This window comes from Chrysochloris asiatica, unplaced genomic scaffold (genome assembly GCF_000296735.1).
Source record: "Chrysochloris asiatica unplaced genomic scaffold, ChrAsi1.0 scaffold00220, whole genome shotgun sequence".
Taxonomy (NCBI): Eukaryota; Metazoa; Chordata; class Mammalia; order Afrosoricida; family Chrysochloridae; genus Chrysochloris; species Chrysochloris asiatica.
The window spans coordinates 3,961,874-3,978,177 of NW_006408738.1; the positions used below are offsets into that span (position 1 = coordinate 3,961,874).

Consider the following 16,304-nt stretch of genomic DNA (forward strand, 5'->3'; position numbering starts at 1 on the left):
ATCAGTGGTCTCAAGTGTGGCAACAGTAGTGAGGTTGGCCCTGGACTGGGCAGTGTTTCATTATGCTGTGCATAAGGTCGGTATGGGTCGGTACCGAGTCAGCTTAACAACAACATCAACAACATGATAATGCAAAGATTTTAATTTCTTATAATTATTTCATGTGTATTTTAGTTTCATGGAAGTTATTCTCAGTTCCTCATTCTTAAGAACTAGTGTTTTAAATGATTTCGCTCTTTCTGTGAACTGAAACAGCAAGGTAGAAATGCAGCGTGAGGTGAGAAGACGGCCCGTGTTACCTCTTCAGTGCAGCTTCAGATGCTCCTTTTAAAGTCTCCTCACTGGAAACAGTACCTCAATGTTACTGGACTAACATGACCAGTGTTGTATTACTTTAAAGACTACTGTGAAAGGAGAGTTCTAGAAATCTTACATGTCATGCAATTAAAAGCTGCTGTAAGAATACTAGCTTGGAATGTGTGATGTTCTGAACTGCACCCTTACTCGCGCTGTTCTGATCAAGTTAGGGGATCTCAGTCCTCGCTTTACAAGCTTCATCATCATCTCTGCGCCGTCGGTGAAGTCCACTTCTAGGGATTCTGACCCAGCCTGTGTCATTATTCAGAAATCCTGCTGCCGCTTTTAATGGCCTGTCCGTCACAAGAAGGAAGCCCTGGTGACGTCGTGGACTGCAGTTCGAATCTACCAGCCGCTCCACCAGAGAAAGAGGAGGCTTTCTGCTCCCATAAAGATTTACAGCCTCAGAAACCCTCTACAGGGTCACTGAGTCGGAACCAACTCCACGGCACATCCCCACCGCCATAGATCGCAACAAGGATTACCACCAGCACATTTCCAGCTCTCTAAAGTTGTTGTTGAGTGGCCGAATGGGTTCCCTATGAGAAAACACAGAGACAAGTTTCTGTTAGGTTACATGTGAAATAAGTAAATGTTTCCTAAGGAATAACGACAAAAATACAAGTTCACAAACGATTGTAAAGAGCAGTAATAATACTCTTTAAATTTTTGGAAGTCTGTCGTGGTATAATCAACAGTGGAAGGTCAGCTTTGTTTGCGGTATTTACTATTAAATGTCAGTTGTTTTTTCTTGCTATCATAAAGAAGTGGAGGTTACTGGTTTTTGAAGTGTTGCAATCTGTGATGTTTGAATGAAAGTTCCCATAATGTAAGTCACCCTCTTTACGCTTCTGAGTCCTAAGAAATTCGCTAGACAAAAAAGAATCTAAATTTAGTCTTTGATGTCTTGTCATTTAATTTTTGTTTCTCTTTTGGATTTTTAAAGCAATGGCATTCCCCTTTTTTGTGCTTTTCTGATTACTGATTAGATAACTGATATGGCAGTTGATTTTCCATATTAATATTAATGTAAATATTAATATTTTCCAGCTGATTACCTGGCGCAGGCATTTGATTCTCTTTGCTTGGACCTGAAGACAGATGAAGGGAAAGCCTTGTTTTTGGATTATCAGGCTATTCCCGTCGTGTTGGGTCACCTCAGAATATCCAGTAAAGGACTCCTCTCCAACGCCATCGACACACTGCTTCAGATGACAGTGGAATCTAGTAAGTTTTAAACAAAAAACTCAAAGTGAGGCCATTTTTTTCCATTCTCGCCTGTTTTGAATACTTGTCTGTGGCTCTCTATGTAAGGTACAGTTGCATTTTATAACAGAAATGCTTGCATGCTTTTTGAGAATTTTCGCTGTGACTTGAGTAAAGGTTTGCAGAGCAAAGCATCAGTTTTACATTCAGAAAACCATGCACTGTTTCATGTCCATGATCACAGTCCCCTCCGTATACCATCAGTTAGCAGTGTTGACCTCTCTTCACCTTGACTCCTTCCCGTGTCTCCTGCTAACTTCCTCTGCCAGCCTCCCCCTGGCTGTATACTGCCCTCCCAGTCACCACGTTAACGTGGGTCCACCCTCTAGTCTGTGAATAATTTTCCCTTCCTTCCCATCCGTGGTAACCATCACAAAATGTGTCTTTTATCTACAAAAAATACTTTTCTTCTGACATCATTGGTCTCATAAAATATTTATCCTTTTTTGACTGACTAATTTCAGCACAGTGTCCTCAAGGTTCATCCACGTAGTGAGGTGTTTTGCAGGTTTATTGGTATTCTTCCTGTGTTTCTAGAAATTTGTCCATTTCTTGTAGATTTTCAAGTTTTCTGGAGTACAGTTCTTTGTAATAGTTTGTTATTTTCCTTTTATTTCTGTTGGCTCTCTGTGATATCACCCGTATCGTCTTCGTTGTGTTATTTGTATCTTCTCTTTCTTTTCTTCTCTTACATTTGCCCATGGTTTGTCGATTTTTAAAATCCTTTTGAAGACTCAACTTCCTGTCTTGGTGATTCTTTCTTTTGTTTTTGTTTTCTGTTTCATTTATTTCTGCTCTTAACTTTGCTGTTTGTTTATTTTTCCCTGATCGTTGGAGATGTTGGCTGTGTTACTATAAACTGCCCTGTTAGTACTGCGTTTGCTGTGTCCCAAAGGTTCTAGCATGTTGTGTTTTCATTCTTGTATGATTCTCGGAATTTTTTTCATTTTTCTTTTTCTTCAATTACCCAGTGGCTTTTAAGCAGGTATTATTCAGTTTCCATGTATTTGACTTTTATTCCTTAATCTTCTTGTTGATTTCTAATTTTTAGCATTGTGATCTGAGAAGATGCTTTATTATATATATATATATATTTTAATTAATTGAGGTTTGCTTTGTGGCCTAGCATATGGTCTATTCTGGAGAATGTTCCTTGTGCACTGGAGAAGAATGTGTCTTGTGCTGTTGTTGGATTAAATGTTCTGGAAACATCTGTGAGGTCCAGGTGTTTGTTCGTGTTGTTTAGTTCCTCTGTGACTCTGTTGAGTTACTTTTTAGTCATGTCCTTCATCAAAAGTGCTGTATTAAAGTCTCCTGCTATTATTGTGGTGGTAATTATGAGCCGTGGAGTCGGTTCTGACTCTTAGTGACCCTGCTGCATAGGGTTTCCGAGGCTGTAAATCTTTACGGGAGCAGAAAGCCTCATCTTTCTCCAGCGGAACAGCTGGTAGTTTCGAACTATGGACCTTGAGGTTAGCAGCCTGACTTGTAACCACTACACTACCAGAGCTTCTTTAGAGTTGTGTGCTTTATTCTTCAGTTCTATTAAGAGTTTGATTTCTGTATTTTGAAACACTTTCACGGTTGTTGTTGTTAGGTGCCATCGAGTTGGTACCGACTCATAGCACGACATTATGCACAGCAGAATGAAACACTGCCCGATCCTGGGCCAACCTCACTACTGTTGCCATGCTTGAGTCCATCGATGCTGCCACTAGGCCAGTCCATCCCGTTGGGGGGTGGGGGGGTCATCCTTTTTTTCGCTGACCCTCCACCCTACCAAACATGATATCCTTCTCCAGCAACTGGTCCTTCCTGACAATATGTCCGAAGTATGAGAGATGAAGTTTGGTCATCTTGGCCTCCAAGGAGCACTCTGGCTGCACTTTTTCCAACAGAGGTCTGTTGGTTCTTTTGACAGCCCATGGCACTTTCAATATTCTTCTCCAACACCATAACTCAAAAGCATCAATTCTTCTACAATCTTCCTTATTCACTGTCCAGCTTTCGCATACATATGAGGTTATTGAAAATACCATTACTTGGGTCAGGCGCACCTTAGTCCTCAAGCTGACATCTTTGCTCTCCAACATTTTAAAAAGGTCTTGTGCAGCAGATTGGCCTAATGCAATACATCCTTTGATTTTCTGACTGCTGCTTCATTAGGAGAATAGATACTTGTTACAATAATATCCTCTTGTTCAATTGACCCCTGAATTCTGATATAATGTCCTTCTTTGTCTCTTAAGCTGGATTTTGCCTGAAAGCCTCTTTTATCAGAGATTAAAATGGCCTCCCCTCATTTTTCACTGCCGTTAGCTTGGTGTATATTTTTTCCTCCTTTAGATTTTTAGTCTCCTTTTTGTGTCTCTTGTAGACAGCATATTGAAGGGTTCTTTCTGGGTTTGTATCCATTCTGCTAGTCTGTGTCTCTTGACTGGTGCGTTGAATCCCTCTGCATTCGTGTCATTATCGATGGCTATTAATTGGTTGCTGTCATTTTGCTGGTTTTTTTGCGATACTGCTGGTTTCTTGGTTCCACGTTATTTTCTGTGCTGAGTTCAGTTTTATTGGAGTTTTCTTTTACTTTTCATTTCTGTTGTATTAATGTTTACTAAATCTTGCTGCTCTCCCTCTTTTGTATTTTGATGTGAAGGTTGTATGTTAATATATCCTTCTTTGAGGTTACCCTGTAATTTATTTTTCCTTTCCTCTTTTAAAGCAATCTGTTTTATCTTGAAGTCGACTTGACTTCCTCAACCACTTGGAAGTGCTGACCTTGCAGTTAGCAGCTCAATCCGTAGCCCTCTGTGCCAGCTGGGCTCCTACAGGCATGTATGTTGTTGTTGGAAGGTGCCGTCGAGTTGGTTCTGACTCAGTGATCCTGTATGGTGTTTCTGAGGAGTGGTTGGTGGACTTGAATCATCAACATTGTGGTTAGCAGTCCAGTGCTTATCGTAAACTGCCACACCAGGACTCCATAAATACGTGCTGTCGTTAAGTGCTGTTGAGTCTGTTCTGACTCATAGCAAAACCCGTATAGGGTTACTGGTCTTAAAGGTCCAGTTCTTATCGTACAGTGCCACCCCAGGACTTCTGCACGTGTGCAGAGGGTAGTTTAATATATATGTTTTCATTTGCTTTAGTTTGCATTGTTTTTTGGACCTCAAGCTTGACTTTTTTATTTCAATAATTCTTTTTCATTTGTGATCGTTCTACCTTTTTACCTATTCCTCTTCCCTTCCCAGCGTTTATAAATATAAAGCAAGGTGTCATTAAATGGAAACTCATGGTGGTAGTCAGCACCCTGGGTCAGCACCCTGGGTCACTCGGTGCCCCTTGTGGGTCAGTCCTTAATGACCGTGTCCAAAGTCTGCTTCTTGTTGTGCTTTGGTGCCATCCAGTCAGCTCGAGCCCAACAGAAGGAAACCCTGCCTGGTCCTGTGGCGTCCTCACAACTGTCATCATGAACCCATTGCTTCTGCCACAGGGCCACGTCACCTCGTTAGGGGGCTTCCTCTTTTTCACTGACCTTCCACTTGGTCAGTGTTCTGACCAATATTTAACAGTGTTTCACCACTACCTAACAGGTTTTCAGTGACTAAATAGTCCAGCGTAGTCTGCCTTTCCTTCCCAGTCTGTCTTAGTCTGAAACCTGTCCACCATGGGTGATTTAATGTACAGTGACATAGCCTCCAGCTTCTCAGCAACACACCAGCCAGCACAGTGTGACAGACTGACAGACACGTGGTAGTCAGTGTGCGTAAGCTTTCTGACTACACCTACGGCTCCCTGATTGGCAACATTGTCAACCTGACATTCTGCAACTGTTGCAATAGTCAGAAACCAACTCTCTGACTCTTTTGCACGTGAATGACATCCGCCTGGCAGTAACTGATGCCGAAGTGTGAGTCTAGAGCATTCTATGCTGTGATGACACCGATGAGGTGTCACTTTATCTGGACTGTGATTCTCAGTGGTTTGACAGTTCTGTAATAATATCATCATCGTCGACTCTGTGATCTGATATAGTAACCCTCAGTTTCCTCATTGACACTGCTTATTTATCACACTGTGACCTGGTCTTTGGAACTTAACCTTGTTGATAAGTGAAGAATGGGTGCAGTTATTTTTGGGTGTATGGTGTTGTACTTTCAATTCACTTTCATCGATAACCTTAATTTTCCTTTATATCATCCCTGCAAAAAAGAGGCCTGCTGGGAAACTGAGACTTAGAAACAGTAAGTAACTTCTCAGCTAAGTAGAAGTAAAACAGAGACTAGGAGCGAAGTCGTGACTCTAGATATAAAAACTCATTTTACCTTATCAAGTGATGAGTTTTCTAGTTGTTTTCTTTCTGCAACTCTAAATTGTTAACTGTTACGATGAAATCTCTTTGACGTATTTTGTGACTATTTTTTAGCAATTTGTAACTGCTGCGGCATTGAATTTCTGGTTTCCCAGATAACTGTTCCTGAGGTTTACTGATATAAGAAAAGTGAACTTTGTAAACTGAGGCATAGAGAACCAATATTATTGCTTAAATGGCTACGTTTCCAACCTCTTGTACAGGATTTTTTTAATATATATAAATAGAAAACGCAAATCCTGCCTGACTGTTCATCAGAAACAAGCTTGTCTGAGTATATCTAGCATAAGTGAAATCTTTATCCTTGTATTCAAAGGAAGACTAAATAGTTTTTAGAAAATACAGACCTACTTGGGTGAAATAACGCCATGACCCTCTACAAGTCCCATTTGCAGAAAGATCTCGTGTTAGGTGGTCAACAGGTTTCTAGTCCATTCACATTGGATTATCTCTGTTAGGTTACTCTCAACTCCTAAGCTAAAATTAAATAAAGACATTCCTCAGTGGTGCAGATAGTTTATACATTCCGCTGCTAATTGAAAGGTTAAAGGTCACAACTACCCAAAGATGCCTCAGAAGAAAGACCTGGCAACCTTGTTCTGAAATTACAACCACTGAGACTGCGGGGGGCTCCCAGGGAGCTCCCAGGGGGCTTCCGGGACTCAGGGTCCATGGCACAGCAGCTCACTTACTGTTGATGGCGTTGAAAACGTTGTTTTTATTGATGGGAAACTTTTAGAAGATAGATGTTATCTGAGTGAAGTGTATGTCTTCATGATTTGGCATCTTTTCCATTTGAAGTGTAACCCTGACACCTGACATTGGTCCGGATTCTTTGACTGGTGAATGAATACCAAGTATTCTCTCCATGATGGGTTTTCTCATTTTCTCTTAAGTGTGAGATGGAGTCCTGGGCTTGCATTGTGGGTTAATGCGCTGGCATGCAATGCCGGTTTGAACCCCAAAGTCGGTGGTTCAAGCTCAGCAGCTGCTCCTTGGAAACCCTATACAGCGTTGCTATGGGTGGGAACCAACCTGACAGCACTTGACAACAAGTGTGAAATGGGAAGCATATTTCACTTTCTACATAATTTCTACATTCTCTCTCTTTTTTTAAAGCTCACTATTAGAGTTGTTAAAAAAGAGACGTATGTAGAATTGATTTGTGGATGGAAGTCCTGGTGTGGCACTGTGGCTAATGCAGCAGACTGCAAAGCCATTTGAACTGCTGGGTTGGTGGTTCAAGCTCACCAGCTGCTCCTTGGAAACCCTACACAGGGTCGCTATGGGTCGGAACCGACTCGACGGCACTTAACAACAACAACATTTTCACCCAGCCAGTTGGCATGTGGCTGTGTGTGAGGCCTCGTGTTTCAGAGCATTGGTAGTTCCTCAGAAGCCATCCTTGGAGCGAGGTGTTGGAAGGCGTATCCCAGGGTTACTCAGTTCACCAGCTGACATCAGTGAACCATTACGGCAGAAATTAAAGACAATTTTAAATCAGTTTTAGTGCAGCCTGAAACCTCTGTATGCTAAGTGCTGACTTACTGACACCCTGACGTCCTGACAGTCACCAGGTTCGTACATGAAAGTTGGTGCTATGCAAAAAGGGAGGATTTTTTTCTTTCTATTTTCAGACCATCCATTTGCCTGATTAAAAATTGTTTTTTAATTTATTTAGAAAATATGATCATAGAAATAACAGTAGCTGAGATTAACTGATGTTCTCATCATTGTAACAAGTCCAGTGACGGACTGTTCTGTAGAGAAAGAGTAATAGAGACGAGAAGGCTGCCGAGAGCCCGCCTTTGTGACCGGAAGGCCCCGAGCTTCCAAGAGAAGGACTCCCCTCCTGCCCCTGCCAAACCCCGAGGTCCGGATCCCCACACTTCTCGGCCCTCAGGGTCCGGAGAGTTACAGAGGCTCCAGCTCCCTGCAGGAGGCTTCAAGCCCAGTCTGATTCACTTTGGGATATCAGGAGGCACACGCGTTCCTTCCACACGCTGTGTGTTCTCTCCGGTACCTCTCTGTCTACTTCTGTGTTACCCTGAGCAGTGTTCATAGGTAGGGCCTCAGGCCACATCGCAGTGAGAATCCAGTACCCGCAGGCCCAGCGCTGCTGTGTGTCCACCCAGGAGACTGGCTCCACATGGCTGGCCCTTAGCTGCACCCTGCTACTAGGAGAAAGTGGAGAGTAGATTTGTCTGTATTGTCAGAGATGGGCGGGGTTGCATAAGGACTTTAGTGAGGAGTTGTTGTCTAACACTAACACGTCGGGTCCAACTCACGGTGACACGTGAGTACAGAGTGTTCAAGACTGTAAATCTTTATGGGAGCAAAAAGCCTCATCTTTTTCTGAGCTCACCTCCTAATCCACTACGCTACCAGGAAAAGGAAAGTGTTTTTTGTAACAAATAAGACAAGTATGTATATATACACGAGTGTGTGAAGGAGTATGTGCATGTGATTTTATGTCTGATACATTAATAACAGAAGCATCTATCTGCATGTGTTTGTGTAGTTTGGGCGTGCGCGGTGACTCGTCAGCAGACACTGTGAGAAGCCCCAGGCCCCATCTCCAAGGGTACCGGGTGTGGAGCTGCTGCGGAGTTGGGTGTTGTTGGGTTTTTGTCTTACTCCCTTGTATGCTTCCCCCAGAGATGGATTTTTGGAAGTATAAGAAGTGTTATTAGCTGTGTTGTTACAGTTTTTATTTAAACTGCTAAAATGCCTTTCATTGAGTGTCAATTAAAGATCTGCACATTGATTTATAGTCATATGTATGTTATGAGCAATTTTTAATGCTTTTAGATTGTAGACGTATGATTATATGTGTTTTTAGAGCAAGACTGTACCATGTAAGAACCTAAAAGTGTTGCATTTAGACAATTACTCTGTGCTTTCCTGTTCTTTTTCCTGTCTGCAGTGAGCGCCGTTACGCATTTGTCTGGGTCTCACTCTATAAGAATTGAGTGTTGTTTTCGTAGCAAAGAATACTTACCTTTTCTTGTCAAACTTACTTTAATTCCAGGGATTTAAGTTTGCATAATTTAGTTTATTCTCTTGTGCAGCCTAGAAACTGTCTTGTCTAGGTAAGGTGCCAGTTTTAGCATTTAAAAGGCAGTAATGTGTTTGAGTACACTTTACAAACCTTATTTCTTTTGTAAAAATGTAAAAGTTATTTTTACTAAAAAAAACACACAATAGAAATGCAGACAACTACGAAGTCGTAAGGAAAATAAACTAGTCATACAGTTCAGAATAAGATGGGACATTTGCGTTCCATCTGTTCATCTACAGCTACTTTCCATGAGTAGCTCTTCTCTCGTTTGTCACATGGTTAGATTTGCGTGTTTACAAAGTTGTGTACAGACAGATGCAGACACAACTGTCATACACCTGTGTGAAATATTGAAATATAAGAAAATGGAGATTTTGCAAAGGAACATATTTGAGCTCTGTTAAAGTTCTGTCTTTCAGTATGTGTTAAAAATAAACTTACTATACTAGTTAAAGGTAGCCAAGACTCATCAAATACTTTGACCATGTTCTATGCATTCAGACCGTGCTTTTCTTTCTAGAACTTATTTGTACATTTAGCCGTATTCCACAGTTGGCACAGTACAGTTTTTCATTGAATTTTAATTTTATTCATTTGGTCAGAATCATTTAGTCCTTTTTTAACTAAAACAAAAAGAAAAAAAAAAAAAAAAAAAGTTTTTTGTCATTCTTTAATTTTTTTATTGGTAAAGAGATTAAAGCAAGAATAAAACATGCAGGGAAATTTTCGATGTGGTATTTCCGTGCACCCATATTACGAGTCATGAATTGCTAGTCTGTCTTACTCTGGAAGCTCAGCTGAAACCTGACCACCACGGGTGACCCTGTGGGCATAGCTTCCAGCATCACAGCAACACGCAAGCCACCCCAGTGCGACAAACTTACTTACGAGTTGTGGCTGCTATTTCACTGGAAGATTTATTTTTAATAACTGAAGACTATATAGTATTTTCAAAACTTTAATAATACCTGGAACACCTAGTGCGACAGAAGATACATTTTCAAAGAAAGATCATCAGGAAAAACCCAAAACCAAACTGTCAGCATGACTGGCTATTACAAGAATAAGCAAGCTGTTCACCAGGAAGCCATCAAGGCAAGCAAACAAGTTCCTTCAGGACAAACTCCCTGCTAAGACTGAAACTCAAAGGGAACACAAGAGCAGGCATGTAAGCTTGTTGGCGACCACATTGGTCTACTGGTGAGTGGAAGAGGGGGAAAGTCAGCAATGAAGAAATGGACTGAGTTCAGCCACATTCCATAGACTCCTGTTGACCTGGAGATGAGAGAGAGAAGAGGAAGGGCTGGTTGGTCCAAAGTATGGTGAGACCTGGGGACACTTGAGCCCATGGACAAGGACACAGCCACAGAGGGCTAGAGCTGAGAGTGAAGCATCCAGCTGATATGAAGTGAGGGGAGGTGCACAAGTACCCATTTGACTTAGCCTTGATGGCTTGATAATCAGAACTCAACTAGAAGAAGATTAAAAAAATAATAAAATTTTTGATACAGGAAACGCAGGTAAATTGCTACAAGTTGATGAACTTGACCTATACTCAGGGAGGTAATAACTCTAAATACCAACAGAGAGGGAAAGAGTCTTCACATCAAGTATCAATGCTATCCCCTCTGTAGACAAGGTAGATAGGGACGGGCAACTTAGACACTGGCTACCTAAAATGAGGGGGCGATAAAGGCATGAAGTGACTGGCTTACAAGGTTTCAAGAGGGAGTTTAGTTTAATAACTTGTGGGGGAAGGTAGAATCCCCATTGAATAGTTTTCATCTTGTCTAGATGGGTCTGGTGAAAGGAGATGGGGTAAGATTCTTATGATTCAATAGTGAGTAATAGTTATGACTAACTGTGAGTGTCACAACTGTAAAGTAGAAGTTTTGTATAAAAAATGGGGGAGTAGTTAATCTTACAGTCCAGAAACAAAGGACCCTAGGACCATCAAGGGAGAAGAGCACAAGCGGAATGCAGGACCTTATCCAGAGAAGCAGCGAAGCCAGAGTTGGATTTAGGAGCAGCTGAAGACTCTAGACTCATGCAAAGAGAAAGACTATGTGCTGGCGGCCGGAAGGCAGACTTGTAGAATGTGCCCTTTGATTGTTTTAAACTATTAGATATGCCTGAGTGTTTTTTAAGAAGCTAAAAATACAGAGAAAAATAACTGTTCTCTGATGGTACATGGGGGGATTATAGTCATTGTCATGAAACAAGGCTTATGATTTGTTGAATATAAAACTGATGATCTGCCCTGTAAACTTGCATTCAATTCACAATACAAACTTAAAAAAAGCCAAAAACTTTAATAATAGTTTGTTGTTGTTGTTATGTGCCGTGGAGTTTGTTCCGACTCATAGCGACCCTGTACAGGGTTTCCGAGGCTAATTCTACCATGTTAACATGACATTTGTAACTTGCATACTGTCCTGTTACGTGTCTTACATCGTTGCAGTCGTAACATGGACTTCTGGTGTGGTGCTGTAGGAGAGGCACTGAACAGCAAGGTTGCTTTGAGTCAGAAGGTTGGCATTTCAAATCCACCAGCTGTTCCTCAGCAACCCTTTGCCTGGCTGCTTTGAATCTGATTCGACATGACACAACAACAACACAATCGTAATATTCCTTTATTGTTTAAGTACTGAGTGTTTATTGTAGGAAAATAAGGAAACAGGTTTATTTCATTCAAATAATGTCTGTAGACTGTCCATGGGTTAGATCCCGTGGGAACTTGGACAATCAAGACAAGTTGCATTACCACCATGAAACTTCGTAGTGTTTCTAGGAATTTACCCACTTCATTGAAATGATCTCATTTGTTAGTATGTACGTTACATATTCTCTTTCCTTGGTAGTTCTGTATGGTCAGTTGAATGTCCCCACTTTCATTTCTGATTTCAGCTATTTGTATCTTCTTTGTTTTCTTGTCATTTTAGGTAAAGGTTTGTCAGTTTTATTGATCTTGTCAAAAACCCAACTTCTGGTTTTGTTGATTCTGTTTTCTGTTCTCCCGTTTATTTATTTATACTTTAATTTACGTTATTTCCTTCCTTTGGATAGCTTGGGACTTAGTTTGCTCTCTTTTTTTCTATATAGACTTTTTAACAACTTGATACTAACACGAGGTTCGAGATTATTTTTGGGAAACAATCCTTCAAGTAATCTTTTTTTATCCTTTAAGTGATTTTCCTTTTAAAGTTTACTTTATTTGATGTTGACATATTTGAACCAGCTTCCTTTTTATTACTATTCATCTGTTGTTGTTAAGTTCTTTCGAGTCAGTTCTGCGTCTCAGAGACCCTGTGTAGGGTTCTAAGAAGTGGGCGATGGGTTTGAATCACAGAGCTTGTGGTTCAAACGGACCTGACAGCGCGTCTCGTCTCCAGCCTTTAGCTTTGCACCTTTTTATGTCATTATGATTCTGTCTCTCACAGTTTGTAGCTAGGTTGTATATGGATCTATATTTGAGAATGTCTTTTAACAAGTGAATTTATTGTGATTTACTTTAATAACTGATATATGTAGACTTTTCTTCTTTCCAACTTTTAAAAATTTTTTCCCTTACTCTCTGCTTTCCAATCTTCCCTGCTTATTAAATTGAATTTGGATGCCATAGGGTTAGCACTGGACTTCTCATCCCACAGCTTGGATGGTGGAACCCACCAGCGGTTCTGTGGGAGGAAGATGAGGCTGTCTGCCTCTGGAAAGATGTCCTGTCCCAGAAACCCTAGCATGGCTCTGAGTTAGAGTCAACTCCATATATGTTCTGTACTGTATCTATATAGGGTGGCTCTGAGTTAGAGTCGACTCTGTATATGTTCTTTACTGTGTATATTTGGGGTGGTGGTGGTGGTGATGTGCCACGGAGTCGGTTCTGACCCATAGCGACCTTGTGCAGGGTTTCTGAGGCTTTAAGTCTTTACAGGAGCAGAAAGTCTCATCTTTCTCCCACGGAACGGCTGGTAGTTTCGAACTGCCGACCTTGAAGTTAGCAGCCTGACACGTACCCACTCCGCTACTAGGGTAGCTACTGTATGTATGTATTAGCATGAATATCAACTAACACACAGGACAGGAGGAACCCTAGTAGTGCAGTGGTTAAGCACTTGACTGCTACCTGAGAGGTCAGAGGTGGAAGCTCACCAGGCACTCCGTGGTGTAGAAAGGCCTTTTGAGGATAGTCTTCTGTTCTGTCCTGTAGTAGGGTCACCATCAGTAAGAAGTGACTTGACGGTTCACTGCAACAGCCCCGGACCCCACAGGCCTGTACGGTGATTTCTGAGAGCAAACTATTTTTCCCTCCCTGCTTCCCTTTCCAGACTGTTCAGGGAAGATAGCAGTCTGTCTTGCTGTAGAGTGGGGGACAAAGATTTATTCGTTTCAGTGTTATAGACTAGACAGCCTGTATCTAGTCCCTGCGTTGTGTAGAGGTCTCACTGCTTTATGGGAACCAAGGGCAGATTCTTGTCCTTTTCTGAGCACCACAGCCCTGGTGTGACACACGCCTGAGGTCCTCCCTGCTCCTTCCTCCTGCCCTCTTCCTTCTTCCAAGGTTCACTACTGTAATCACGTTTTTGGCAGTGTTTACATCTTACATATATTCAATATCTATATTTATGATTGAAGGATAAATTGAACTAACTCATTTAACATACCAATTTACTGTAACTAGAATTTAAAATCACTTTTTAAACCCATTTCTCTTGAAGTTGTTTAAAGATTTGTGATTATCGGCAGTCTTTCAAAACTACCAGCTGTTCTGTGGGAGAAACATGAGGCATTCTGCTCCCGTAAAGATTTACTACAGCCTTGGAAACCCTGTGCAGGGTCACTCTGAGTCAGAACCGACTCCACGGTACATAACCACCACCACGACCAGTACTCTTAAGTTCATGTGTGTTTCTGTTTTGCTAAGTCTTGAGCAAACTTTTGAAGCATTTGATAAACTTGTATGAAACAAATGTTCACTCTCAAGTGTAGCTAAGAGGAGTAGAACAGGGTTTCTTCACACCCCTCAACATAATTTCCTCACTTTTCTATACGCTTTGTCTGTCTGTCAACAAAGGTTCATGTTCCCTTATTAAAAAAATGTTTTAGGCCAAACTGCAAGCCACAAATGCACCACTGTCTTTGGTTTCTTCATCGTCATCTTCAATCTAGATTTATGGACCAATTTCAGGTATTTATAAAATACCAACTTAGAAAGAATTTATCTCTTTCCTATAGATACTAACAGTATATGTGAATAAGTAAACAGTTGATAGTTGTAACACCAGCCCTCAGGATTTTATAGAAATGTACCTGTTTGCTGCATCCCTCTCACTTTATATACGAGGATCTGTCCGTCTCAGGGTTACTGGTTTACTGACTCTCAGGGCTCGAACTCATTTCTCTTACATTCTCCATCTACTGCTCAGGTTCCGTGAGAACCTCTATTAGGACACACAGGTAGGGGGTCCAACTCATGGATCGTGAACTAAACTCATGTAGCTAGTTAGTTACTGAGAGAGCTGATTATGTTGCTTCTTTTTCCAACTCAGAAACATCCATTCAGTGGAAAGTTGTAGGTTTTCAGAAAACCCAAGTACCCTGATATTTCTTGAAAATGTGTGATGGAGAAGACCGGAAGGAGCACAGTGGGATTGTAACAGGTGTCCTCAACTTGCATGAAAGCTTGCTTTACATGTTAACAATATTTATTCACATTGTTTTGAGTCAGAAATTATCCACACTCTGGCTGTAGCATTTAAGCAACTTTTAGAAAAGACAAATACATCCTTTTTTGAGATAATCTCAATATGCTTTGTCCATCTGTCAATAAACTTTCATATTCCCTTATTTGAAAGTGTTCCAGGCTGAGCTACAAGCTACGAATGCACCGCTGTCTTTACTTCATCAGAGGTGAATCTCCATCCTCAAAGGGCTGCTTTCAGAGGACCAAACAGCTGAAAGTCTGATGGAGCAAGATCAGGACTGTAGGGCGGATGCTTTAACACCTCAAAAGAAAGTTTTTGCAGAATGTCCACAGTGTGGGCAGAGGTGTGTGGATGTGCACTGTCATGCAGGATCACAAGGCCCTTGGAGAGCAGTCCTGTGTTTAATCTGAAGGTTTGGCTTCAGCTCTTCAGTGAGAATCTCACTCTAAGGAGCACTATTGATTGTTGAACCTTGTTCCTGATAGTGTTCCAATCCTGGACCTTGAGAATCCCAGAAGACTGTAAGCATCAGGTTTCCATCTCATGGTTGACTTTTGGACTTTTTCTTGGTCGGCGATTGAGGATGTTTCCATTCTATACTCTGCCTTTTATTCTCAGACTCGCTGTGATGAATCCATGTCTCGTTACCAGTAACGAACGATTCTTCTAAAGAAACCTGTACTTTCCTTTGAGTATCGGTCCAAACAGATGTCCAGACACTTTTGTTTGTGCTCTCCCATGAGTTCTTTTGGTACCAACTCACGTACACACTTTTTGAAACCCAGTCTGCCGTGGATTATTTCAGGGCAGAGCCAGGGCTGATTTGCCACATACTTAATCCACTGTTACTAGTCTGTTCGACAGAATCCTTTCACGTGCACGCTCAGTGTTGTCATCAGCTGTGGATGTGGATGGGTGTTTTAATGTAACTGGAGTGCGGATAATTTATGACTCACCCTCAGGCATTTCCCCAGTGCCATTTTAAACAATGCACCAGTATCTCCTGTTGTTCCCTTGATAGGCTGATAATATCTTGGAGCTGGAAGGAGAAAGAAGGGCATTATTTAAGAGCATCTCTTTCTGGCTCAGCAACTGCCTGAGGCAAGCACCAAGTGCCGCCAACTCTCTCTCCTTTACTTGGCGAGCTACTTGTAGTTAGCTCCTGGGAGGAATAGCATCTCAAATCTCCAAACTTGAGGGACGCAATGATGGGAAATGACAGTGACTAGAAACCTTGAGTGATTGAGCTTCAGCACAGAGTTTGCCAGTGATGGCTGGGACCACATCTGCCCCCTGGACGTCTTCTGACCTGCTGGTCTCCCTGCCAGAAGAAGGGTAAGACCTGTTTAGAAGCTGCCAAAAAGAAGTTTACAGAAGAAGAGATACTGCTGTTGTCTTGGTAACCAACAGCAAGGATGAAATAGGAAAGCTCAGCATTTGCTGTGGGGGTTTTTGAAGAACTACATATGCTGAATCTCTGCCCCTTGCTGGATGGTTTGTCAAGCCACTATTGCCATTTAAAATTTAGTCTCATTAATCTTAGAATAGA

General features: G+C 41.6%; 1 protein-coding gene across 1 annotated transcript in view; it reads left to right on the forward strand.

Annotated features, from left to right (window-relative positions):
- The window catches only part of CCDC138 (coiled-coil domain containing 138), a 98,875-nt gene that overhangs the window by 51,675 nt on the left and 30,896 nt on the right, over nucleotides 1-16,304 (forward strand). Inside the window, exon 13 of the mRNA XM_006873045.1 lies at nucleotides 1,408-1,584. Within this exon, the coding sequence (XP_006873107.1) occupies nucleotides 1,408-1,584 (177 nt within the window). The remainder of the gene's footprint in view (nucleotides 1-1,407; nucleotides 1,585-16,304) is intronic.